Source organism: Pyrgilauda ruficollis, unplaced genomic scaffold (assembly GCF_017590135.1).
Source record: "Pyrgilauda ruficollis isolate IOZ18807 unplaced genomic scaffold, ASM1759013v1 scaffold70, whole genome shotgun sequence".
NCBI classification, from domain to species: domain Eukaryota; kingdom Metazoa; phylum Chordata; class Aves; order Passeriformes; family Passeridae; genus Pyrgilauda; species Pyrgilauda ruficollis.
The window spans coordinates 727,770-755,560 of NW_024528822.1; the positions used below are offsets into that span (position 1 = coordinate 727,770).

A 27,791-nucleotide genomic window follows, 5' to 3' on the forward strand; every position below is an offset into this window, starting at 1 on the left:
CAGAGAGTGGCTTCTGTTAACAAATGGACTCACAGCAGACTAAGACAAAATGTATTTTGTCCCTAAAAGATTGCAGCAACATCTCCATTGTAACCACTGGCACCATTTATCTGTCTCATTTTCTATCAATGGACTGACTCTTCATGGAATGAAAAAGAACAAACAGAATTCTAGAGATGTCTTAATATTTAGAGAGAGTTACTTAAATTAATAGTGCAGAGGAAGCACTGTTTAGCAAAAGATAAATCTCTCTCCAGCACAGAATACACAGAAGAACAAACTGGTAATTCACGTGTTAAAACAAAAAAGTAATTTCACATCTAAGATCACAAGACAAATAAATATGATGGCAATGTAAGCAATTCTGCTGCACCTACAGGGTTTTGCTAGATCCATTACTTGGGGAAGGTCCATCTCTTGTTCGATCTTCTGATATTTGTATTGCCTCCTCCATGGCAGCAAGCAGCCCATTACCTCCTTCTCCTCTTAGAGCAGGACCAAAACACTCAGGTCGGCGAATAAGCAGTCTGACTACAACATTAGCGTTCTCCTCCACACTCTCTCCTACCACACAGAACAAATATCAAGATACAAGATTATATCAAAAAGAGTTCTGAAATATAATCAGGAAAAAAGGTACAAAAAAGAGCAGAATGCTTTTTACTACAAAACAGTTTAAATATCACAACAGAGTTACATAAACACACATACACCTCTATTACTGTAATGAAATGAAAAAAAAGTACGAAATAAAATAAGATTTAATTCAAAATGAATTAGGCCCTAGGAATTAACTATGTAGTAAAGGATGTTTAAAGCACCACTGAAACTACTGAATTTTAGTAAAGACTCAGTCAAGTGCAAGGGTTAATGAGGGGACCAATATAATTACTTGGACGCTAAAACTGGACTACCTACATCTTCATAAAAAGATAGGGCTTTGGCTCTGTATCTACCATGAATTTATCACAAAAAGATTTAGGAATCTCTGCTCTACTTCCAAAGGAGACATGGGCATTTCAAAAACCAAAGCTGGATCCAAAAAATGGGGCACAGGTTCACAGCACCCTAGATGCCCATTTCAAAAGTCATATAAGTTAGTGTGTCTTGAATAATTCTACTCTTTCTGCAGGTTCTTTTAATTCACAGTAACTTACCAAGTTAGCTTGTCTTACCATTTAAAATTACAAACTTATTTAGATATTGGAGGAAGTTATAAAATGTTTAGGCTTCTACTCTACCATTGCAAAAAACAGCAAAACGAAGAAAATCCAAATATCTTTCTCCTTCAACTGGATTCCATCCGATGTCCGGGTAGCCTTTACAAATCAGCAAAGGACAACTCTGCAACCCACATCCAGCCAAGTAGCGAACCACCTAAAAGCAAAGTTGGATGAAAAAGATATTAAATGTGAAAGAGAAGTGCAACTTCAAAGGGAGGCCTCCTCATATATAGTCAGGATATGGTATCCTCAAGCTCTTTTCCCTGACAAAACCGTGTCATACTCTGGGCAAATCTGAAGAGCACCCTCTTTCTTGGTTCACTTTGCCAGCCTTTTCCTACTCCTGCCACGAACTGCACGACCTACTTATCTCAATTCCATCATTTGTCTGTCTAGAATATGCTTCTCTACCTGTTATCTCATTTCTCTTGCAACTCTGAGCATTACAAATTAGTCAATTTTGCGATATCCATCAACCACACACCATCCATAATCAAAAACATATCTTTTCTTTCATAAAGAATAAAAGGTCCATACTTTTATTTTCACCATTCATTTTCACTTTCTTTTTTTTTCCTTTCTTTTTTTATATGCACAGCTGTACTTACAGCAGGAATTACACTCCCTGTAACTCAGGACTATATGCTCAGTAGTAGTTTTCAGTTGGCCCTTTCCTTTCTGAACTGTAAGAAATGTAAGCACAGCCTTTAGCCAGTTTGGACAGCATCTTCTTTCTGAGCACTTATAAGAGTGCTAAGACTGAAAATGTCCTTTTAAATACACATGGTCCATCCTACTATTCCAAGTAAGGAACATCTGCACTTTTATTATTCCTGACAGATGTTTTCCTAGGAAGATTACATCATCTCCAGAATATGAATCTTCAAAAAGAAATTGGATATTGCAATTCCTCTGCCTTTTCTTAAAGTTTTTAATGTCTACCTTGAATCTATCTTTCCATTACTTAATCTGCTTTTCTTATCCACTACTGAGAGAGTAACTATTATTCTATTCCTCCTTGCAGCAACAATTTAGACATAATACACAATTGTCACAGATTGTCTTGAGTGTTTTATTCTTTAGCGTAATTAATCCAAATTTCTTCAACTTTTCTGAAACAGGTTTAAATGTCAGGGGGAAATACAACAGATGTAGACAGATATCTCTATGAAAATTTGTCATATATTGTAACAAGTTGCCACAAAGCTCCTAGTAACCTTTATTACCTCATGTCAGCCACTGCGTATCACCATTCAAAAGAAAAACAAAGACTGTAGCAATCAAGTTTTGTTGGATATGGACTCCACTACTGCAAAATTAAGAGTCTCCCTTGAAGCAATTCTTTTTGGCTACAACTGTGTGTGTAATCACTGCAAAAGCTCTGTTCAACTCCTCAGACCACAAGCAGAAAAAACAACCAACCAGGTTCTCAATCTTTCCCTGAAAAGTACCAGAAACTCCCATATAATCTTGGATTTTGTTTACTCCAAGAAATTAGTATCTTCTCCTCTCCACAGGGGAAAAAATGCTTGATGAAGAAGCTACCAACCTTCTCCAGATCAGGCTCCCTTAAAGCCAGAGCAAGTTCATTGTTATCCATTACAGACGCTGCGGCAACATCTAAAGGAGTTGACCCTCGCATAGAAGGAGAGGCTGTTAAAATAATATTTAGTTTTAACACCAATTTAATAAACCCCAACAAATTCACAGGAAATGCATTAACTTTTTTTAATAAGATGTAACATTTTGTCATTAGTTAGGACATGATTATAAACATATAATTTATACATCTGACTTTATAATACATCATCACGCACTTGCATGAAATTTGACACTGATATGAAATGAAAATACAATATGAATGTTCAAGCTAAAAACAGCTTGTCTTGCACATTCCTCTTCCCATCATATACTTTAAGATCTCATTCTCATTTTCCTAACTGAAAAAACTCTGTTTTGAGGAAAATGCAGTAATTATTTTATGTCTAATACATGGACATGCCACCAAATCCACTGAAATAGAAAATATATTTACACCTTGAAATAGGAGATTATAAATTTTGTATTTTTTTAAATGGCAGTAAATATAGCATTAGAAAAATCTAAGGTTTTCATATTGACTCTCCAAACACATTTGATTTGGGCTCTTTCTCTTCAAAAACATTTCGAGTTTACACTTCTGTTCTATGCCTTAATACATTTGTGATCATTTTAAAAATTACCATGAGTCCTAAATACATATATATTGTCAATTTCAACTACTAAATTAAATAAGGATAAATATATTTCCTCTACAACACTTCAGGCGAGTAAAGGAAAGGAAATATTTTAAGAAAGTTTCAAGGTTCATTTCTGGGCATCAAATCATGCTTCTAATCAAGCAAATGAGCTCTGTGTTTCTCCCGCTGCCATAGCTGTATACTGACCAGTACACAGAAAAAAGTGTAGGGGTGCAAGCTTGAGCAGTGAGAGGTAAGCCTTAATGAAATGCTGCCAAAACTTATCAATGATTCTCTTTGTAAAAACAGGAATATATTCTGTTCCTGAACATGAGCAACTAACCACTAAGTCTCTCTGAATGTTCAGGCATATACAACAAAGTGTACTAAATTAGCTCAACTTAATGCTACTGTCAGGGAAGTTGTTTAGAGCAAGCAATACAGTTAATGAAGACATTTTGCACCGGAAATACAAAAATTTCAATACACAGTCAGTAAATAGAGGGATGAAGAAAGATACGGGTGGTTTCATATATAAATCAGCAAGAAATTTTAAATTTTGTTTTAATACTTACCGAGGCCAACACTGCTGTTTTCCAATAAATAGCTAAGATGATCAAACATAGCTTTTTGATTCTGCCTGCTGATGCGGCAAAAATAACATAGAAAACGACAGCAGTTTGCCACCATCTTTGGGAAAGTGATTTCCTAAGAACCAAATAAAAACAGACTGATGTTCAAATTCTAATACAGACATACAACATGCAAAGGATCATTTTATATAAAGCCTTCTAACATACTAATATGTAGGTGGTGTACTCATTGCCCCTCAAGGAAATTAACTGCTTAGGTTTCTCACTGGAATCAACAGGACTTTCCCAGGCAGTTAGTAAAACCTTAAGCTTCAAAGATCAAGGTTAAAAACTAAAGCTGGAATCACCCACAGGATTCCATAGGTTCTAGATTCAAACATGAAAAAAGGTGTATACTCAGTTTCATAGAGTAATACTGAGGTTTTTTTTAATTAGTTGATAAAAAGATCTCCCCTTTAAAACATAATAAACAGAAAGTGCTACAGTTTTTTCTTTAAAGCATCTAGAATTGCACTGTTAATAATACCTTCCTCGGGAATGGAAGGACAGATTCTTCTAAAAACTTAAGCAACTATTATGTTAATGGAAATTAGTAAAAGGTTATGATCCCAGTACCTCCAGTGATAGCTCAGTGCTTTATAGGAAAAAGCTTTGAACAGCTCTATCGTGAACTCTCTGCCTTCTAGCAGTGAAATGCTTTACCTTGGATTCTCCTCCACCCAGCACATTCACCATCACTTCCATGACAGTTTCATGCATGCCTAAAGCTCTCATTAGATTTGGATGTTGGTAAAATACTTTATTATTCATGATGTCTCTACAGGAAAACAAAATAAAAAAATGTTATGGACCAGTAGTTTACCTATTATGTTATTTGCAAAGCCGATTTACTGTGCAATTCTTCACTACCTCCTGAAGTAAAAAATTATCTCAGGGACTTTTCCCATTGAGTTTCAATCTCTCCTGTCTATTTTTCTATGCATATTGTGGAAGAATGTGACCTTTGTTTTCCCATATTGCAGTTAGCGCACTAATTACCCCTTAATTACACTGGACTAGAAGAATCTTCTACTCTCATTAGAAATTCCGTTCAGATCTAAAACTATGTTCTGACAAGAACATCATCAAAACTGCTATATTATTTTATATTTCAAATTCAATCATGCAATAGTTTTTGACACAAAATGCCTTTTAGATTATTAAAATGTGGAGACATTTCCTATCTGACATCAAAAGCAATAAAAAAATCCTAGGGGAAAGAGGTATCCAGCTATCTTCTAAGTGTCAAAACCAGAAGCTGCGCAATGATTCATGATTTACTGTTCAGCAAAACTCTTCTGCATATTTCATCAGAACAGATTTTCATACTTAAAATCAGCCTTTAAGATCATAATGCCAATATTTTATTAGACATGGTATATCCAATAAAAAGTCTAGTTTAAAGAGTAATTAAATTTCTACAAAATATAATTAGTCTTGAAATCAATACAACCCATAAATAACTGTGGAACTGTTGGCAACTGCTCAAATTTCACTGTATGTTTTAAACAGTTTTGAGTTTTTTTCCTCCTGACCTAAAACTCCTTCTCTTAGGCAGGGAAAATTCAGCCTTTTAAAAGATGAGATGTGAAGAAGACTATTTGACACTGAGTTTTTGACTCCCAGTAATTTTTTCCCTAAAACTGAATTTCCTATCAGTAATGATGCCTCCAAAAGCTGTCTCATCTCCTTTCTGCACTAATGCTTCAGGCTTGAAAAAAGACCTCAATGGTATCAATCTTCCAAGACATTCTAAACTCCTGGTTATCTGCAGCAGCTTTCTTTTACAGAAAGCAGTACAGAATGTCAAAATGTCACTTCAAGGGCTGGCCAGCAGCATTGCCCTACTTGCAAATCACATCCATTTTCAGTGTTCTCTTTAACTGCGAACTGTATTATAAAATGTCATGCTTAGGGAAAAAAATTTAACAGCATTTCTGAGGAAACTGAGTTTTAAAGCAGCAATAAGTAACACTTCAATTTCTCAGCTGAAAGAAAGGAATACCACTCACAGCAAAAAAAAATGGCATTTCTGAAAAGGTGTTGGAGCTCAGTTTAGTCTATAAAAGGTACAAATACCACAGCTGGGTAACTTACAAGTTAAACAAGATGTCATAGAGACTACCAAGAATGGTGACAGGAAGAGGCAGTGAGAACAGTGGCTAGAGTTGCACCAGACTTTCACGTATCAGCAAAAAGCCCAATAACATTCAGTATGTTCAGAAAATCTTGGTTCTTAATTCACAGTAGAAAATGTTGAGGGAAAAAATGTATAAGAACTAAACACAGAACATGACTTGAAAACCAAATCTAGCAATCACTCACTCATTTTAGACTTCCTAAACTGGAGTGAAATCAAACATTTTCAATCTGTATAAAAAGGTAGATTTGAAAATGCCAGTACTTCATGTCTCTTGACAGAGCCAGACTCTGCCTTTTGGCAAAGCCTTACCATGAGTATGCCAAAGACTTCAGGAGCCATGAAATACTGATGAGACCTGCTGGTAACCTGAGAAGCAGGCATTGTTTATAATGACAATACAAAATTATGTACAGACATTATTTGGATATTTGAGGTTTTCAGTCAGCTAAAAAAAAAAAAAAAAGTATTTTGCACAACAAAAGCTTTGCTTCTGTTTGGATTCCTGGCATTCTTTATATAATGCTGTCTTTCATTCTCATTGCTCTTGCTGACTGGAGATTTTCAGTAGATCACAGCTGATGCTTACAATCAAAAGACATCTCTTTGAAAAACATGACAGAAAATAACCAACTAACCTCTTTCCTGCTAGAGAGTATCATGTTTGCTTTATTGTTTCCTCCAACTGACATCTTTATTAGCCTATACTTCACTATTATTAATCATATCATTAGGAAGATAACAGTGTGTGAACTACTTACCAGCTCAAACACACTATCTACACTTAGTGCAATAAAAACAATGGCATATTGCAGACATGGGTAGGCACAACTCCATTAGCTGAGTGCTGCAGGAAATCCTATGTGTCAAGAGCCAATAATCAGTGCACTCATAGAAATGGATAGTATTCTTGACAGGATTCTTCACAACCATGCTATTTAAAATGTAGTAATAAGACAGGTTCTGATGTCATAAAATATTACATACATATTTTCAACTTACAGATGTCAACTGTTTCTCCCCCTATATGATACCTATAATGCTTCAAAGGCTTTATTTTACTACTGAGGATACTGTACAACTGAGAGCAGTGTCTGTATTTACACCCATATTCAGATACAAACTTCATGTACAACCTTGGCCACAACCATACAGCAAACAACAAAATAAAATTGGTAAATAAAGAGAAGTTACTCCAGTTATTCACCCTAATCCACGAATCATAAGCTTCTCCTCTTCCTTCCCCATTCTGACACTAAGCAAGGAGCGGATTTGGCCAAGGGATGCCAGAAGATTGATGGTGTCTTCCACAGACACGCTATTTATGGTGTAGGTCTTGGGTAGGGCTCGAACCAGACCACCAATACCATCATACTGGCGATGCAGCAGCACAAACATGGCCCTCACTAACTCCGGGTCTTCTATCACTGACTCCTGGGCCCAACGCACCATCGTGTCTGAAATCAACTGCTGCAGAGTAGCTGTGAAGAAAATAAATAAATCATAGAATTACCATTAATTGCTCATCTCCCTACTGCTAGTCCCTCAGAACCCACTATGCAACATGAATTAGAATTAATTTAATTCCTAAGAAGCATCTTTTTCTTAGTATTTCTTCAGCAGTCTATCAAAGAAAAATAAAACCACACAAGAGAAGTAGAAATATCTCGAAACCAAAAGTCAAAACTAAATTAAAACCAAAATTAAAAATTAAAATTAAATTAAAATTAAAAATTTATGAAGACATACAGGATGCTCACAAAGTCACCAGATTTATTTCTGTATATTGCTTTCAATATTTTTCTATGAATACAGGTCTGAGGGCTTTTTTAGCTTATTCTGAAGTAAGGCTGAAAAATTATACTGGTAGCACATGTAAATGATATTTATTTACATGTCTAAGCTCTGTATACACTCAGAGTTTTAGATGTACACAACAAAAAAATTTGCCAAAGACAAAGGCCTTTCAAAAGAAATAAAGACACTAATATTAAATAAATGTCAAATCATCATTTGCATATTCCCAGTTCAGTCTCCAATGAAACAAGAAACCTGTATCTGGTAGTGCCACTGACAATCTTTATTAGTTGGGGTATATGTACATTTGGGAAAGATATGCTGATATAGACAAGCTGTGTAATTGCAGTTAAGGTCATTCCAGGTTAACTCAAACTAAAAAACAAAAAGAAAAATAATTACAGAAAGATACTGAAGAAATAGGAGTTTACAGAAAATAGAATGTTTAAAAAAGAAGAGAATTCATGCTAATACAGGGAAAGGGATAAAAATAGTAGTAATAATGTATTTCATTATTACTGTCCAGGCACTGTACTATGGGTCTTTCTATTGACACAGAGTATGGCATTTTTTAAGAACAGAAACGCTTTTAAAATAAGGAAAAAAGGTGAAATGTGTATCAGTTCAGAAGGACTGAAATAATTAATAACAAGAAGGGACACAATCCTAAGTTTTTTTGGGTGGGTTGGTTTGTTCTGTTTTGTTTTTTTTTAAGGAAAAATCCTGGGAACAAGCAATCCAATTTGTTCCTGTTTTGATAACTGCAATACTGTATTTCACCTACCTGTGGGTCTGTTTGCTTAATATAACAGTGTTTCTACTGCTTAATATAACAGTACTTTTCTACTATGAGAAAGACAGAATCAGGTTTTATAGAGCTTTAATGCTTACTACAAGGAAAAAAAAGGAAGAGATAAGATTCATCACCAGATTCTGCACCGACCTAGCCTCTAATAATCACATAAAAAATTTGAAAGTGCCACATACCACAAAAAAGGGGAAAAAAGATAAAAATAAAGGCAACACTGACAAATAAAAAGATAAATAAAATTTAAAAAGTCAGTTGGCACCAACTGCAGAACTAGGATGCTACTGGCAGTGATCCTTATCAAGATGAAAAGGCAGAAAGTATCAGAAAAAATGACAGAACAGCAGTTACAGTCAGCAAATCTTGAATTTTATGTTGGGTGGGGAGGCTTCTGCTAATTGCAGTCTAATTGCAGATTATTTCATATGGTAATCTTCATGCAAATACTGATTTGAAGCTGCTGCAGTTGAGGAAGTTCTCATAAAACAGGACCTTGCTACAATTATTAAGTCTGCGCTAATTCTATTAAAAGCAAGATGTATTCAGAAAAAATTATGAGCCAACAAAAGATATGGGGCAAGAGTGCCACTAAAATAAATTTTCCTCTACATCCCACTGGGAAGCAAATCTGCCTAATAAATCCATCTGTGCCTGTTTTGAGTTAAGTTACAAACTTCAGGGTTCACAGATTTCCCTAAAAATACACCTTGCTTTGGCTGAAAATGTTTGAAGAAATTCCTGGTCTGCTTGGTCACCCTTTTTTAACTAAGTTGCAATAAACTGATTTAATTTTCCTTACAGGATGTCTTATCATCCTCATCAACTGTCTTCTCATCTTGTTTCTTCTTCAGATATGTAACTTTTTCCATAAGGTATAGGAGGCGACCCCTAATGGTTGAATCACTGTTGCCATCCAAGGTTCCATCTTCATCTAGTTCAATTCCTGAAATTGAAATGTACCAAGCAGTGAAAGAATAAAATTAAGCAAGCTCCAGATATCTTGTATGTACAAACATAATTAAACTGAACTATTGTTTTCTATGGGACATGCTTAACTGCATTTGGAAAAAGTATAGAACAGGCCTATATGCCAAGCAGGAAAGTACAATTAGCAACTAGCAATTTAGCGTATAAATTGTGTGATGTTACACATAAAACCTACAATAAGTATATGCCCCCCAGTAGGCACTTTTTCCACACTGATGCCTGTGTTTTGGACATATGTAGCCCAAAAGTCTACATAAGTCCCTAGAGATACAGTATGGTGAAAATGATAGTAGCAAAGATTTTTAGGTAAAACATATAAAAGAAGTGAGAGCATGAGTGATACAACAAATGTACTTTCCAGTAATCAGTCAGAAGAAAGTAGCCACCCTCACAATACAGTGCTTTTTCATGACATTACTATAACAAGCTATAAAAAGGTAAAAGCAATTATTGTGAAGATTCACAGAATCATAGAACAGCTGTGTTTGGAATGAGCCTCTGGAGTCCAGCCTCCCAGCTCAAAACAAGTCCAACTAGGGCAAGCTGATCAGAGCCTTGTCCACTGAGGTTTTGAGTATCTCCTAAGGTGAAGAGACCCCACAACCTCTCTGAGCAACCTGTGCTTGAGTTCCATCACCCTACAGTAACAAACAAGTAGAATTCCTGGATTTTCAATTTGTGTCACTAGACATCTCTGAGAAAAGTGTGTCTTTCCCTTCTAAACTCCCCCTGCCCAACAGGTATTTATATACATTGATACCATCCCCCTTTGAGCTTCCTCTTCAAGTTAAACAACCCCAGTCCTCTCATTTTCTCCTTGTACAGAAGATGGTCCAAAAATTTAACTATCTTTGATGGCTCCTCCCTGACCTCACTCCAGTATGGCCATGTCACTCTTGCACTGAAGACCCCAGAAAAGCTACTTTCTAATTTGCTCCACAGCCTGTCCTTGCTGCAGGACTTATTCCTTCCCAGGTGCAGGGCTTTATACTTCCCAGTGCTGATCTCCATGGGATTTCTATCAGCTCATTTCTCTTATTTTTAAACTTACTGACTCATGCAGAGGAATTCCTCATTGCAGAGGAATTCCTCATTGCAGAGGAATTCCAAATCTTGACCTGCACCTATTACTCGCGCTAAGTCCAAATAAAAATGTCATTCAATCATTTTCTGGATCTTTTTGTTTCCAAAATAAGACCTGAAGTTAAGGGTTTTGTGGAGAGTTCTTTAGCAGTCTTGAATTTTATAGGATGTTTCTTCATGACATAACATCATTCTTCTCAATTTATTGCGTCTCGTTCTAGTTGTCTGATTTTTTTAGATTCCATTTATATTAAAATACAGATAAAATTCCATATAGATTTATGGATATAGATACAATAAAGATGTAACATAGATACAATTCCATTTATATTAAAAGTTATTTTGTTATATATTGTTATAACAGGGCAATTGATGCTACACTAAGCAATGATCATCTAAATTCATATTACACACTAAATCACGTTACAAAATTTTTTGGATGGTAGTCTCCTCTACCAAACTAATTAACAGTCAAGACACTGAAATGTCTTATCAATTGGAACACAGAGATGGTCTGAAATCACCCAAATGAAATGTCTGTTTTCTCACTTTCAATATATTGTCTCTCAACCATACCACAAAATTTGAATCCCCAAGTGGTGGCTGACTAAGCAAGCAAACATTGGACTTAGGACAGGTAACTGTTTTACTTATTTTGCAATATACAGAGCAATTAGTTCTGCTCTATTATAATGCACCCTCTGACCCACAAAATTCCTTTTCTACTTGTAGGCAAGGCAAATTCCTATTTTCTTCTACAAGAAAAAGGTAACAAAATAAATTATGTTAAGTAATTTTAACAGAGCAGAGTGATGAAAAACAATGAAAGAAAAAGGGAAAGAATCAAAAGATAAAGCTTGTTTTCCTTTCAAATGGTTATGTAAATTATTTATTTCACCTGCATTTCCAAACACAAAAAAAATATTGAAAAGCTGGAAAGCATTGAACAATAACCCACTGATGTCTGGACTGCTTGCCCCATAAGGAGAGAATAAAGAAAGTGAATTTGTCAGCCGGCAAAATAGATGCTTATGAAACAAAACATACAACATTCCCTTCTATAGTTTAACCAAGTAAGGATAAGAATATTTCCTTGGTTTTGACTAAAGGCTAATTATTTTTATTTGATAATATTTAAAATTTGCACAGCGTAATTTACAGACTATTCAGTTGATGTTTCTTACATAAAATTACTTATCAAAATTGCTTCTAAAGGTAATATAATTTAAAAAGTAAAAATGTTCAGTAACAAGACATACCACAGTGTGTCATTAGGTCTTCATGGAAATCCAAGAGTTGATCCCGAATTTCTTCAGGGCATGGACAATCATTTTTATCATCTTTAAAGTTCAGCAGCATGTTAATCTTAGAGAATACAAAGAAAAGACAAATTACACTGATCTCCAAAAGGAAAAACTTTAAAGTCAAACGGAACTCTGCAACATAAAAAGCAAATAAAGTGCAACAAGTAAGAAACTGTCCATTGAAGCTGTACCTGCTCTTGAGGAGGGGATCGAAATTCTTTTGTTTTCCTAGCTGTCAGGGCAGCAGACATGTTCAAGGCCTGCATCACTTCATTGTACCGGAAGCGCTGATTGTCTTGAAGCTTGGCCACGAAATCATCAGAAAATGCTACAATGGCTTCTATTCGGTGTCGCACTTGGCAATCGCACAGGTACTGGAGTAGGTGACACATCTGAGAAAACGACGTTGTGAGAGACAGGAGTTGGCAAGCTAAGAAATATCTTCTGCATATTATGCAAGTAAGGATGGATTTCCTACAGCAAGTTACTATCAAATAAGGTGTCTGGATCATATAATGCTGTTTACTACACATAAAGAAATCTTACAGCAGGAATATCTGGCATCTGCAAGGGATTAATGTGCCTGAGACATAACTAAAGCTACAGCAGAATGGATATACCCCTTTCTTCTAGGGAATTTCTTTTCTGTTTGGATCCATAAAAAGAAGGAATTCACTACTGATGGCATTGAGCAAGTAATTCTTTTTAATGAAACCATAGTTGCTTGATCTATGGTGAGCAAGTTTATATCATCAGAAAGATACTAAGTCTTCTCATTTTCTGAAAGGAAATTACATCTCTATTTAACTGAAAAACTTAATTTCAAAATGCTTTATTCCTGAAAGACAAACTACCACACGAGCAACCACTATCAAGACAATATTTTTACCTGTAATTTAACAGGTTCTGGAAGTTTCATCTGAAGGAGTCCTTCCTTTGGCATTTGCTCTCCTCTGGTTTCTTCTTCTCCTTCTTCTGACTTGAGCTCATCTGAACTGAACTCCTTCTCTGAGAAATCAACTTCATCCTCCTGGCTCATTGCTTCTTTGAAAACTCGGGGCTCAATCAACTGCAAAATGTGTTTCAGATCCTCATTGTGGAAGATTCCCATAATTAGGAGGGTATAAAAGAGCTTGATGAGAGGAACAAACAGAAATTCTGTAGAACCCCCAACTGGATCTCTGACATGGAGGCTTCCCTCCTGGACAGCTTCAGTCAGCATCTCTATGGTTTTGGCCTTCAAAATTTCCAGTGGGAATTCAGGACTGAACTGAAAGCATTCACTGCTAATGCTTACAAAACTCGGAGAGGAAAACTGCATTCTTGGCCGTAATGAAGTGCTAAGTCCTATACCAGGAAGGCCGTGTTTTTTGTTTTCATCAGGAAACAAAGTAATACTCTTGGTCTCATCTGTCATTGGAACTATAAATTCATTATTCATCATCAGCCTGGCAGTTGCATAGGTATTAAGATGGATGTCAATGAGTAAATCATAATATCCTGCACGTAATAATCCTGGCATGTATTTATTCTCAATAGCATAGAGGAGCTGAGATTCATCCACATGGCTGCACAGAGCATGGGCCACTCGGTTGTTGCCTAAAGCACAAACAGCTGAATACAATCGGAGGGTGTGGTAGTGAAATTTCAGCAATTCCTCTTGTTCTGTCAGCTCTAAAATATCAATAGTTCTGTGGAGAAGAAAAACAGCATAGTAAATCACATATGCAAAAATGTCTTCTTAAGGGATTCAAATTTCGCCCTAAGGGTAACATCAGCACAATGTCAGTTCCAGGGATGGGTTTTTTTCCACATTTCAGCTTTCATGCGAGAAACACTGTCAGTGTAATAATCAAGACTAACAACAAGGTTTAATCTCAAATTTATTCAAGTCACTCCTAAAATCATTACTTAAACTACTTTCAGTAGGGAAAAAATTCCAAATTATTTACTAACACAGAATATTTTTCCATACTAAAACAAGAATTCACATAACTGAAAATTAATGTTTTAAAATCAGTTGGGGTAAAAATATTGATATCATTTACTGACTTTAAATCTGGGGGTGCAAAGTGGCAACAGACTAACCAGTACATTTGAAGAGGGTTCAGTGCTGGGGTTCTTGGTGACTTCATTTTCAGTTTAGGCACTGGCAAAATGCTCAGATATTTAGGCATCAAGGAAATCATAGAGTTAAATTTTTTTCAATTGTTTTAATTAAATTTAGGAAAATTAAGGGAACGGAATAATTAAATTGGTCACAAATCTTGAAAAATCTCAACATAACCAAATTTTTGCTTATTTTACAGATTATTAACTTATAAGCAGGTTTTCTTTCATTTTCTTTGCAAATCTACATATACTATTGACATGTTTGGAGAGGAATTGGGAGAGGCTGGAAACAGAGTAAAAGAAGGGAGATTTTAAAACACTGGAAATTTGCATAATTTTTAATATTAGTTAAAACACACTGTATTTACTTGTGTTATAAACACAGTAAATACAAAAGAAGACCTTGGGCCTTTCTTACATAGATGGATATACATGACTAAGCTCATAATCCCAACATAATTCTGGTACAATACAAAACAAACATCAACCTGTTTTCCTCAGGAATATGAAGTGCCATAAACTGCAAAGGATTCAGGCACTGTATCATCCAGCCTTGACGTTCACTGATCCGAGACACATCCACCTTCAAGAAGTGGTTTGGCACTCTGCTCCAAAGCACATGAGTCAGAAATTGGACATGGAGACGTGGGGGACATTGAGAGACTGGGTTTTTGTGTTCACTTTTGAATAATCCAGCAGATAATGGCATTACATTCTGGAAAATTCCAATGGAAGAGACAATTAGTTTCCTCATCTTTACCAAACACTGTATTTCTTTTCCAGAAATATACTAAACATAGAGTAAAGTAGAGTAAAACAAGAAATCAGCATTTTCACTAGTTTTTAAAACAAGCCAGGAACTGTTGGAAGATTAGCAGTAAGACAGCATTTTCCATATTTGTTTTTTAAGAACAGCCAAATTTGAAATATAAACTTGACTGCCACAGATGGTTACTTCCTTGGACTCCACGTTTCTTTTACCTCTTCTGACATCCAAGTATCCAAAGCAAGGTAGAAAAATTCAGCTCAGTTTTCTTGCATTCTATCTGAGTGTACTTTAAAAATTATTTTGAAACTCTAACCCAATTCTTCAGATACACCAGTCATCCATTCTCTGTTTGTAAAACTAAGAGATTTGCTTTACATTAGTTTGTAAAACTAAGAGATTTGCTTTTAGTGATTTTGTTTCACCATGAAAGACAAGACTCAGAAAATTGTGATCAGTTTCAACCCTTTTTATCCCTTTTTATTCAAAGTACTGTGTTTTAAATTCATTAAGTATTTAAAACTGTGTTAAGAATAAAAATAGCAATAGTGCAAACACTTGGAATCATAGAAATGTCCCAAATACCAAGAACACATCACAGGAAATAAACAGCAAAAATAAAATAAACTTTTTTTAATATTATTTGTTAGTCCTTAACCTGCACAAAAGCCAGCATTATTTACCTTTATTCTTCCCAATTCAAACTGGAAAACATTGGGGCTTGTAGCTTGAGCAAATACAGCCGGAAACAACTTCGTACTTGGTTCAACCTAGATCAAAGGGAAAACTTGTTGCCGTAACAGCGATGATTTGTTTTTCTCTGCAATCTTGTACTAAAGCCTCTAATGCTGCAGGCTAAGGATTCAGTTTTCCCCCTTCCCACTGCAATACACCATCAAAAAAAACCTCACCTGATAGTACGTGCCTAGCTCCTTGCCATTAGCTGTGAAGGTCAGCAGGCCACTGGCAGCATCAACCAAGCAACCAATCTCCAGACCATTATTATTACGTCCTTGTCCAGGGCTCAGGCTCTCTCCTGCGCACACCATATAGCAGTTGCTGCGTTTTATACTGAATGTCAAAAGATAAATTTATTTATGAATGGTGTGCAAAATTTCTGCAACATACTAACAACCTTACATGACTGCAAACATACAGGGCCAGGTGGCCGAAAACAACGGATCACATCCCAACCACTGCCAAAATTCAATGAAACATGGACATCATAACTGAAAAAAAAATAAAAACTGAAGGTGTCAATGTGTGAAAAAGTTTGTTTGTAAAATACCAAAGGTGAAACTGGCTGTGCAATCAAAATTTTAAATCATTTAATGTTAAGCATAACAAAAGCTTCTAGTACACATAATATTTTGAAGTGCTGAGACAAGCACTGATTTTAGCCTCACAAGTCAATATTTACAGGATCATAATTTCAAACTATATAGAAAGCTGCACCATTTTACTTTTCAGTACCTATTGATTTGACATTAGCCCACTGCAAGCAAGAGCAGGTAACAATTAAATTAACACTTCTTCCTACTACTGCTGTTTTAATTATTTTTTCTACATCAATCCAATTACATGAAATGGAGTGGACTTACACCTTATAAATTGCAAGTGGTTTGTACAGATTTTTTTTTTAAGCAAATTGAAACCAACCTCTCATGAACCTTCCCTTTTTCGTCTCCCAGTGTAACTGTGACGGTACGCACTCTGTCCAAGTCAAAGCTTGTGTCACACTGGTGAAAGTCTGATGTAATCCAGCCCACCCAGACATTAGCAGGTTCTTGCCCAGGAAATATTCTCACAGAATAATAGTACTGTTAATAAAAAAATAATATTAGCAATTGTTAGTGTTTGTTCCCCTGTGTATCAGCTTGATTCAGAATTTGCTGCTCTAAATCTGAAAACATGTCATCTATTTAAAAGTAGCATAGGCTTGTTCAAGTGCAATTCATGAAACAAAGCAACAAAGACTATAAACACAAACGAAAACATGGCCAACAAAATATACATTTTAAAACAAAAAAAACGAACAAGATTAAATATGTAGTTTATATGCTTGTACTGAAGGCTTCTGCATCATAGCATTGTAAGCTGTATTGCTAAAGGAACTATAATTTTTATACTGCAGGTGACTCAGTTTCTAGTATCTAATAACTTTTAGAAAGAGAACACATCCAGAAGAGGAGTGTTTGTTTTCCTTTGAGGAATGAGTGCTTATGAAGCTGATCTTGTCAGAGAAAGATCTACAAAACCTGCAAAAATCTTCCACTCGGAATTCCGTTAAATTAATGTTCTGAAGAATTAATAGTGCTGTTTTCAAATGGTCCTGAACACTGACTTACTAGTTTAATGTACCTTTTCCAATTTATTCCATTATTCTAAAACTGTTCAATCTTCCTCTTTTATGTCTAGTACTATCAACAGTAGTTTCAAATACGGATTAAGCCAGTTTATAGGTTTTCATTTGGAAACAGTTTTAGTCTGAAAATCAAATCAAAATAAAAGGAACAAAAGAGTCTCAAATTAAGTAGAAGTTCAGAACTATCACAGACATTTAAACTGAAAATTAGACTGTTTCTGAAACTCTTACAATGACCAAAAAAAAAAAAAAAGTATTTAAAAAACCCAAACCAAACAACAAAAAACCCCTGAACAGCTAAAACATCAATCCTGTATTACAATACCGTGGAAGTTTGCATCAAATAATCATAGTCATCCCTATCATCTGCTAGCACATCCTCAGTAAGCCGTGCAGAGTGACTCATGCTATAATCTGGCTTTGTCCTCCTGAGCATAAATCTGCAATAAAAAAAATTAAAATTAAAATATCTACCAAAAGCCCAATCACAAAGGCAAATTATTCAAAAAATAGAAAGAGACAAGCTTATTTTTAAAAGCACTTAAATTAATTCTGACCTTAAACTGTATACTCGAAAGTTACTTGACTGGTTTTGTCAGACATGAGTGGCATTTTCCTTTACTTTGAGAAGCTGAAGGGGGAGGGGTGGGAAAAGGTAGCAAGCTACTAACCTTTGCTTAAGACGTGAGGGCTTTTCTTGAACATAATCTTTATGGTTATTCAGCTCTGGTTTTGTGGCATCTTTTTCTCTTTCTGTCCGGTCAGGAACTAGATGACCATGGGCAGTTTTCATAAGAACCTCAAAATCAGAATCAGCATCATAATCCTCCAAGTCATTTTTTGGGCCAAAAAGACCAGAGCTTGGTAACCCTCCTGCAGCTGACCTGGAGAACACCTCAGCACATTCAATGGGCATGCTCAGTCGAAAAAACATGACGTCGGTTTTACTGTTCTGCGAACCAAAGGACTTCTGCATGACCTTCAGACAGGGGCAGCTGTCTATGGTGCCATCAATTCTCATCACCTATGAAACATAAAGATGTAGTTTTTTTTAAAGCTGATGCTTTTTCTGCCATGTAAATATTCAATTTCTATTTCCACAATAACCATCCATGACTTGCAAACAGCATGGTGTCAACAGTCAATGCATTGCAATCATGTGCTGCCATTTTGAAGGGAAATAAATACTATGAGAAATGGATGGTTTTTGTTGCTCCATTATTAAAATTTTAAAAAAGTCACAAAGAAATTATGCTTCTCACCATAACTCTTTGCAACATAAATCCAACTCTGCCCAGAACAACACAGACCAAGGAATAAAAATCATGCATGTAGATATGAAAGAACATCAACTGTTTCTTAAATACCACACACCAGCCGAAAAAGAGTTCTTATTATATCATTTCAGAAGAATTTCATGGCAAACCTACAAGGCATGAATTCAGTTCCATCAAGATGCACAACTGATTGGGACATAAATGTTGACACAGTTGGCTAATAAATATTTATTACAATCAAAACCCATTAGCTATGGAAAAATTAAAACGTGTGTGCACTAGAACACATGGTATCTGTTATTTTAAAATGCCCAGTTTCTGGAAGTTGCTTACATAGCTGTCACTGCACAAGGAGATCTTAACGAGGACGTCTTGTGTAATTTGTCTCTCAGATTGTCACGCTAACACACATCACAGGTTTTGTAGAAAGACAAAATCAAACAATTACATTCTTTGCAATCCTACTGAATGTAAGAAATTTGTAACAGGTGTAAGGTTCATTCAGAATTGGGTCAACATATCACATTAAAATCTTGTGTGGAAGTACAAAAGTAGAGACATAACTCAAACATATTCAAGTGTCTAGAAACATTTCACTAGGATCACAAACCTCAATATGTTCATGGTTTTGTGGCACTGGTAGAAACTGAGGAAGCCTTTTACTCAGCCATATGGTGATGTCTCTGTTTGTATTAACAGCAAAGGGTTCATACCCTTCCTGTAAGCCACATATAGTGAAATATTTTAGAGTGCTGACATCTTTTCCAAAGTTCATTCTTCCCACTTGAGATGGGCCCAGGCTGCACACAGGTAGAAATCCTTAAAACAAGATGAAAGAACACACGGGTTGTACAGAATGAATATCAGTGAACTGCTTTCTTCCTTAACTGAATTAAAAACCATTTGTGGGGAAAAAAAAACAAACCCTAAGAGAAAACCTTATAAAGGTAAGCAACCATCAACAGCACATCTTATCTTTCATGTCACCAAGTAATGTACCTTAAACATCATTCTGAAAATAGAAACACTCTAATGGCCATGGATATTTTTAGGCAACACTTAACCTACTTCATAGAGTCTCATAGCCAGCTCTTGGTTAATCTCTCTGCTGAGCTGGTAGAGTCTTGCCAATTTTACTTTAAGTCTCACTACTTTTGGTATTTTTCCTAAAATGTCATTATACATTCTGTTTTGAAGGAATCTTACGTTAAAAATAATACAATGCTTGTCCATGCAGCTATAATAGTGGGAAAAAAACCCCTACAAATATGCACAAAGTGCGTGTCATATATTTTTTTTTTAATAAAATTAATTAATTAATTCTAAAAATTCAGAAAACTCTGGCTCTGGAAAATGGGAACTGACAATATAACACCATCACTTCATGAAACTTAAGGCACTTTGGTTTGGGATCATGTTTTCTGTCTTACCTTTTGAATCAGCTTTACATTTGTATGCATCTTACTGTTTAAATAGCACAGGGAATGTATTTGTGACTTCTTTTTACAAACTTTTTTTTTCCTGATTCCCCAGAATGGTCAAGGGCACTTTCCCCATACAGCTGTGCTGCAAGCACATTTTCCTTTTTTTTTCATTACTTCAGCTTCACAGTCTAAAAGCCTAAGAAAATCTTTTATTTCTTCAATTTCTTTTCATCCTGTTTTTCAATTTCCACAGCTACAAACTACTATGCAGATTCATTTGACCTAGTTATTAACAAAATGTTTTCTTTTTTATCTACAAGAAACATGAAGTTCTGTTCAGTGATTCTGATTCACATGAACATAAGAGGTATTGAAAAATATAAGGACAAAATACCAAGTGTTCCTCACTTTTCTTTAGGTTGCCCAGATTAAAAAATGTCTATTCACGATGTTTGTTCTTCAGAGACAAAGCAAAATCCAGAGCACCATCTGCAGGAATTACTGTCCACCAGATAAATGATCAGCCTTCAGTACCACTTCTGGAAGATTCTACTATACATACACAAGACTGGTTGTCATGTGTATTTACATTAGTCATGATAAATTTATTGACATAACATCATTAGCCATAATTTGAAGTCCAGATTTTTATCTTCCCAACTTGGCTCTTAGATAGCAAGACATCAACTCCTCAGATAACATAGCTATAGAAAAATGTCAATTCTGCTAGTGCAAATCTAGAGAAGGACAATAATGCAAGTATTTTCCAGCACTAAACAGAAAATAATTGTATTAAACAACACATAAATAGGAAAATCACATTTGCATATAGAGATATGTGCCATGATAAAGCCTAGCAGCTCTAGTAGGCTCAATTTACTAGGCTCCCTGTTGAGTTAAAGGAATCCACAAGCTGTTGCGTAAGTTGCTAAGCAAAACCAAAATCAAAATGGTTTCCAATAACCTTACAATTCTCATTTCAGCACAAAAAAATGGCAATTCTTCTACCTACCTGTGGTTTCAGAAAAAAAAACCCAAACCTCCCAGATAGATTATATGTGAAGCAAGTATCTTAAACACACACACACAAATAAAAAGTAATAAAATGTAAATTAGCATTTGCAAGATTCCCCAAAAGAAAACAAAGAAACATGGGAAAAACTCCTAAGCAGGTAAAGCTGTCATTGATGGTTTTACCTAATGTAGTGTGAAATTTGCCAAGGGAGGCAATGTGAAATCAAGATGACAATCCCTCTCACCAATACAGTTCTCACTAGTAACAGAAGACACTGTACAAGTAGCTGATTCCTGCACGTAATTGTAACTGTGGCTCTGTATAAATGGAATATAAACACCAGCCCCAGTCCTGACCATGAAAACCTTACTTCCATCTCTGGTGAAATTCTGCATCGATTTGCCAGTTATTTAGTTGTTATTTAGGCTCCTCTACACATGGTAAAGACAGAGCATGTCATAGAGGTTAAGAGCTGTTAAGACAGCTACATATCTCCCTACAGAAAAAAAATGAATTTCAATAGCCATCTTTGAATGGGTATCCAGCCATTTTAAATATTATTCACAGATCCCATATAACCCTTGCAAGCTGGAGGCTACATAAAAAGATTATTTACCCCTAATCTGGCTCCTTATCTCCAGATACATACATATACATAACTGGGCTATGGAGCAAATTTTATTTCACTGTATGAAATAGCAAAACATGTAAAAAGACTTAAAAACTGCCACAAGAAAAGTAACCCTCTAGCACTGTCTGTCACACATAGCAAAACCACAGGACAGCAACACTTTCCATAATGTTCCCTACTTTCAAGAATACAACATGAAACTCCTGATTCAATCTGTAAAACACTACAAACAGCTCCTGCTCACAGAAATCACGATGTGACAAAATAAAATTTGGGTTGTACAAGTGTACCTGTTCATATCTACAGTCAAATTTTTCTGCTACAAATGCATAATAAGATGCTACTATGTTTATCAATTTTACTACTGAGATGATATCTCTTAAATAAATTCATCTGCCATAATCTCAAAGAGCTCTTCTTGCTGGTAGTAAAACCTAACACGCAGCACAAGCTGCATTATTAAACTGGCAGAGCACCATTCCCCTTTTCACTGCTCCTAAGTAAATTAAATCTACAGGAGTGTAGATATGTATGGCTGCATCAGAAATTCTAAGTGTTTTCTAAAGAGAAAGGTCCCTTTTTGCAGCAATACAACATGCACAAGATTAAACACTAATTAAAGTGACCTGCAGAAAGGTCTCAGTGCCATCAAGTAAGAGCCAGTAACAAAATCAAAACAAAGCCAGCCTCCCAAAAAGAAAAAAATTTTTTAAAAAACTCCATAAATTTATTTTGGATATTTCATATGTGTGTTTGCACATACACACTCATAATCAGTTGTCTTCCCTTCCCCTCTCCTTTTGCGTCCAATGTTTGTGTATTAAACACCCATGATAATTTCAAATATAGATTTGGAGTTATTAAGCATAAGATAAATCAGTACATTCCCTTGAAAAAAAGACTAGGACGTCTTATTTCAAAGGCAAAGCTCTTTCTTACAAAACAATACTAAAGGAAATTAATGTGAATTACAAGGATATTGTGGAAAATCTGAGAGGTTTGACATAAAGTCTGTGACATGGTCACCAAAGCCTTCAGGCTCCATGTCAAGCCAGGAACTCCTTTAGCAGAGAGATCTGTTTTAATTTGGACCTGCAGCTAGAAACAAGCATCAAAAAAAGTACTCCGCTGTGATTTCATCAACTTGGAATAAAAGAAGTCTATCCTGAGAATTTAATGGAATTTGAGTTTCTTTCAGAATCCCCTATTCCTCAGTGGGAGTATACTAACTAATAACTGGAAAGCCACTAAAATGTAATGGCACCAAGATGATTTTTTGCATACAATACTAACAGCAAGCCAGTTCTAGTATCCCTTTCACTCATCATGCTACCACAGCATCAAAGGAAATCCAAAGGCAGTAAAGTAACAGTCCAGAAAATTAATGGCAATTATGTAATTTTAAATAAAATAAAAATATTTCTGATTCTTAGTGTATGGCAGAGGAAGGAAAAAAAAATCTCTCAAAGTACTCATGAAAGTAAAATACTCTGAAATCCAGATGAAAACAAAGTGGTTAAAATTCAAAGAGGGAATTGCCTAATTAAGAAGTATGAAATTCATATTTCCCATGAGAATAGAGTAGTGATGAGTAACCCAACAGTAGCATGTGGAACTCTCATTGTTCAAAAAATTTAACTTTATCTCTCAGCTACAGCTGTATTGTTTAATAGATGTGTAATATTTACGGCAGAATATATGTATCTACAGTAATAAAAGATTAAAGTTTAATTTTTTTGGACATTTCCATAGTTCAGAAGTTTTAGGCAGTTAACTTACAATTTCTTACCCTTTTTCTATTTCTTTCTGCACACAGGACTATAATTAAATTTATAAACAAAGATACTTCATTGGTACAGAATCAATCTGCCACCTGACAGACCCTCACAATCTTTGTCACCTTTAGCAATCTCTTAAATTATGTCTTGACAGTAAACTAGCATCTGTTTGTGGATGCTGAAACCTGCACCAGGAACCCTGCAATAAGCACAAAGGTCAATCTCATGGTTTAGAATTAAGCAGAATATTTTGGAGGATAGGTTTGTGTCAGCTGATTGGATCATGTGTCATTTCTCCTCCCAGTGCTAAAACAAAATTTTAAAGATAGCTTAAACTCACTACCAGTTTCTCACTAATTGGACAGACACTTGGTATTATTTCAGTCCTTCATCTAGATAATTTCTGATGTCCTTGCCCCCCACGGCAGGGGGGTGGACTTCATGCTCTTAAAAGGTCCCTTCCAACTCAAACCATTCTATGGTACATTCTGTAATTCTATTACATCATGTAGTGATCTACTGCAGTGAGGATGAAATATTAAAAGTCATGAATCTCTCTCTTCAGACACATCCCTGAAAAACAGTTAAAGGGTCTCACAACAAAAGACAACCACAAAGATCACTACAGAAAAACCCCTTCCTCATTGTCACACCCAGCAAATTCCCTTTCAAAAAGGCTAATACTAATCAAATAGAAAAAAGGACAAGTCAGGGGAGGCAGGGTCAGGGAGGAGAATGGGGAGATGAAACACAAAAGAAGCACACTGAAGTGAAGTCAGAGCAAAAACCAGGCAATAGCAAGTTAACAGCATGATGTATTACAGTACTTACCATCAGCAACCTCAAAGTCCTTGAAGGCGAGTTCTGAGCCTGAGTCATCAAGCAGGATTTCACCATTTAAGGTGAACATCATAGTGTGCTCATTCATGTCAACCATACATCCAACAACATCTCCTGCCAACCAAGAGCGGCCAAAATGCTCATTACCTTGATGCCACCGCTGTGCCTGAAATAATTAGAAGCATTTAAAAGAAAAATAGCGACAATGTATGTGTTCTTCTCATCTTCACGGGTAGAACTAATAATTAACTGCCTCAATTAGGATGGCATTAAAATTAACACTTTCACAGAATATCATTCCAAAGCTGTGTCTGTGAGTACTCCAAGCTGACTCTGAATATGGAAATCCAGCAATTAACTTCTTGACAACACCCCTCACGTCAGCATTATAAAACAGAGCGCTGACAGGGAAAATTGCTATTTCAATATTTTAGTAAAAAGTAAAGAGTATGGTTTAGTTTTCTGCAGAAGCTCCATGAAAGACTTTTAATCACAATAATATGCTATCAATTACAATGTTTAATAGCTACTTCACAAACCCTTTTTAAGCAATTGCTTTTATTTACTTTAGCAGTATAAAAATTCATTACTTGCAAACATACTTACAAAACAATCTGTATTGTTTCCATAAGTGTAATTCTTAAACTGTTTTGTGCAAAATAAATTAATCTTTCTCTCATATCAGATTTTGGAAGGAATAGAACGGTCTGTGAATGAGACAAGCATTGGGTTTCTGATAGGTTCCAGAGTAGCTGAGGGCATGATTCCTCTGACTGACTTTCAAGTCAAAGACTGCAAAAGCTTTCAATGGGGTCTTGGACTGGAGCTCAAATAAACTAACATCTGTTAAGAACTACCATAACTAAGTACAGGAAAAAAAAGTGTTAATAACCCATAACTGATACAATTCCTATTCAAGTATTTCATCACTCATAGATGCTCATGCTCTGTATCCATCCTAGAAGTTCCACAATACCAATGAACCTTTCTTGATATCTTGAAGGTCAATTTTTTTTTCCCAACCAAGGAAAGAACCCATTAAAATCAAACACAACAAAACAGCTTTGTGGATTGAGGCCTAAACATCAAACCCTAAGATTCAGAAGGCAACTACACAGCTATTCCAGTAAAAATAGAGGACTTGAATGGTTTACATAAAACACTTCAGAAAAAAACTTTCCACTTTCCACTTCTCTTTTCAAGGCATCTTCTCATGCAATGCAGGTGTGGAAAAGAAATAAATTCCCACAGCATAAATAAAATACATCTTGAGAACTTTATCTTGCTGGGAATATCCAGGAATTCTGTTGATTTCTGTTACATATTTTAACAGTAATAAGGAAAATTAATTCCAATACCAGATACAAGATATAATTTGACAATGAGTCATCAGTAGCCTCAATAACAATTAAGGTTCAGATAGCAGTTGCACTTGCCCTCATACTGAAATTAAAAATTTCAACTAGTCATTTAATCTACTCTGATGACAGTCAGTAAAATAAAGGTTTGTTTTCCTATATATTTTTACTACTAGATTTAAATTTGTCTTCTTTTTTTTTTGTGCAGAGTTAAATCTGAGCAAATCTTAGTGGTTCTAACATACTTCATTTAAGCTGTAAGATTCCTAAGAAAACCTAGCTATACTCTTTGAAACTCCTACATTTTTACAAATACTTGGATCAAAGTTTGCCTCAAACACTTAGTGTTAATAATCTTAACCATATTTATTCCCTAATGGCATGTCTTATAGAGAGAACAACAGAGAAAAACTTTAAAGAAATTATTCATAGCTAATTACAGCTCTGCCAGTATTTTGAATTTGATTAAGCCACTTTGGTTATCAATTCTTTATATATACTGCAGAAACATGTCAATTTGTGAAAAAACATTATAAAAATGCCAAACCTTGCTAATTAATTTTTCAGGTGACACTGATTCTAGTTATTCTGCCTAGGCCCTCAAAGACAGAGAAATAATGTCATGAAACATCAGTGAAAGCAGAGAAGGCAACTGAGGCAATGAAGGCAACGGAGGCGATGATACATGGAACGAGACAAAAAAATTAAAATTTTTGCAACCACTCATGTCATTACAGATAAACACATACAAACCTTAAAGCCATCAAAAACAAAAGCTTCTTCATCTGAGCCAAGCTCCTGATCTGGCAGACAACCAGGCCTGGTCCAGCCAACTCTCATGTCTCCTGCAGTAACCGCCTCAAATTCAAAGTACCACTTGCCAGCCTTCACTGCATAAGTCTTTTCTGTGCGGAAGATCCTGAACTTTTCCATTATCCCACTGCACACGTCCAGTCTCGTCGCTGTAAGGATTTAAAAAATAAAAATAAGTATAAAGGGACAAAAAAAAAAAAATCAACGTAGAAAGTACCGTTTTCAACTACTGACAAGAAACACTAAAAGCAAAAGGTAAAGGAATCCCTTTGAGAACAGACATGAAAAGAAGAATGTGCCTGCAGAACAGCCATGTGGGGAAAGTGTCCTTGCCCATTCTGGGAATCAGGATAAAAAAAACCCAAAAAAACAAAACACAAGAAACAAAAAAAAAAAAAAGACAAAGAAAGGAGAAGTTAGAAATCTGAAAGCAGCTACAAAGAGATGACTCAAGAATCACTCTGATTCTTTTTCTCAGATTAGGGGGAAAGAGGCCAGAGGCATGGATCTTTTCCCACAAATTTGTAATGAATCAAATAAAGTCTGTGCAACATTTGAAAAGTCAGCATTCCAGTCTAATCACCACAATTCCTCTTCTCCCTGAATTTGTTATAAGATCAAATTTGTCTGCACCTATTTGCACCTGTTTGTTAGGCCATGCTAAGAAATTCTCCCTTCCTCTTCTATTTTCACACACACATCAAGGTTCACATTTCCAGTATCACCTAGGATAGCCTATAAAATTGCATCCTTCAGAATTAACCATCACTTCTCATGCCTGAATTCAGTTAGGTGAGGTTCATGAAGTTTCCTCTAAGCAACACATCTCTCTGCCACGTACTTCTTTATCAGTAAAATTTTCTCTTTTATAGTCTATGCAATTAATGCCTTAAAAACACTTTTGAAGACCCTTAGTACCTCAGCTATACAAATGAAGCACCACAAAGCATGTACCTGATAAATTGTTTTATTTTTGGATTCTAAGTAAGAAAATGCTTTCTGGAGTCTAATCAATCCCAAAAACACAGCTGCTGTGGGAAACCAGTAAGTAATAATAATTAAAAAAACCATAAAAACCAGTACTTAAGAACTCAGTGAAATTAATGTTTAAGTAAAAATTGACTGGTGATGCAGAACACCACTAGAGGGCTCTAAATCCCTTAATAACAGTATGAATTTTGGCTGATGAACCAGGATCCTTGTGACATGTTTTATGCAT

At 35.5% G+C, this 27,791-nt stretch overlaps 1 protein-coding gene across 1 annotated transcript in view; it reads right to left on the reverse strand.

Annotated features, from left to right (window-relative positions):
* The window catches only part of RYR2 (ryanodine receptor 2), a 384,205-nt gene that overhangs the window by 119,973 nt on the left and 236,441 nt on the right, over nucleotides 1–27,791 (reverse strand). Inside the window, exons 28-46 of the mRNA XM_041485449.1 lie at nucleotides 26,513–26,721; nucleotides 24,393–24,567; nucleotides 19,324–19,532; nucleotides 18,108–18,460; nucleotides 17,762–17,876; nucleotides 16,731–16,891; nucleotides 15,983–16,142; nucleotides 15,755–15,841; nucleotides 14,794–15,020; nucleotides 13,083–13,884; nucleotides 12,385–12,585; nucleotides 12,149–12,254; nucleotides 9,619–9,762; nucleotides 7,422–7,695; nucleotides 4,738–4,852; nucleotides 4,018–4,150; nucleotides 2,773–2,876; nucleotides 1,242–1,377; nucleotides 378–564 (exon numbers count right to left, since the gene is read on the reverse strand). Of these exons, the coding sequence (XP_041341383.1) occupies nucleotides 378–564; nucleotides 1,242–1,377; nucleotides 2,773–2,876; nucleotides 4,018–4,150; nucleotides 4,738–4,852; nucleotides 7,422–7,695; nucleotides 9,619–9,762; nucleotides 12,149–12,254; nucleotides 12,385–12,585; nucleotides 13,083–13,884; nucleotides 14,794–15,020; nucleotides 15,755–15,841; nucleotides 15,983–16,142; nucleotides 16,731–16,891; nucleotides 17,762–17,876; nucleotides 18,108–18,460; nucleotides 19,324–19,532; nucleotides 24,393–24,567; nucleotides 26,513–26,721 (3,898 nt within the window). The remainder of the gene's footprint in view (nucleotides 1–377; nucleotides 565–1,241; nucleotides 1,378–2,772; nucleotides 2,877–4,017; nucleotides 4,151–4,737; nucleotides 4,853–7,421; nucleotides 7,696–9,618; nucleotides 9,763–12,148; nucleotides 12,255–12,384; nucleotides 12,586–13,082; nucleotides 13,885–14,793; nucleotides 15,021–15,754; nucleotides 15,842–15,982; nucleotides 16,143–16,730; nucleotides 16,892–17,761; nucleotides 17,877–18,107; nucleotides 18,461–19,323; nucleotides 19,533–24,392; nucleotides 24,568–26,512; nucleotides 26,722–27,791) is intronic.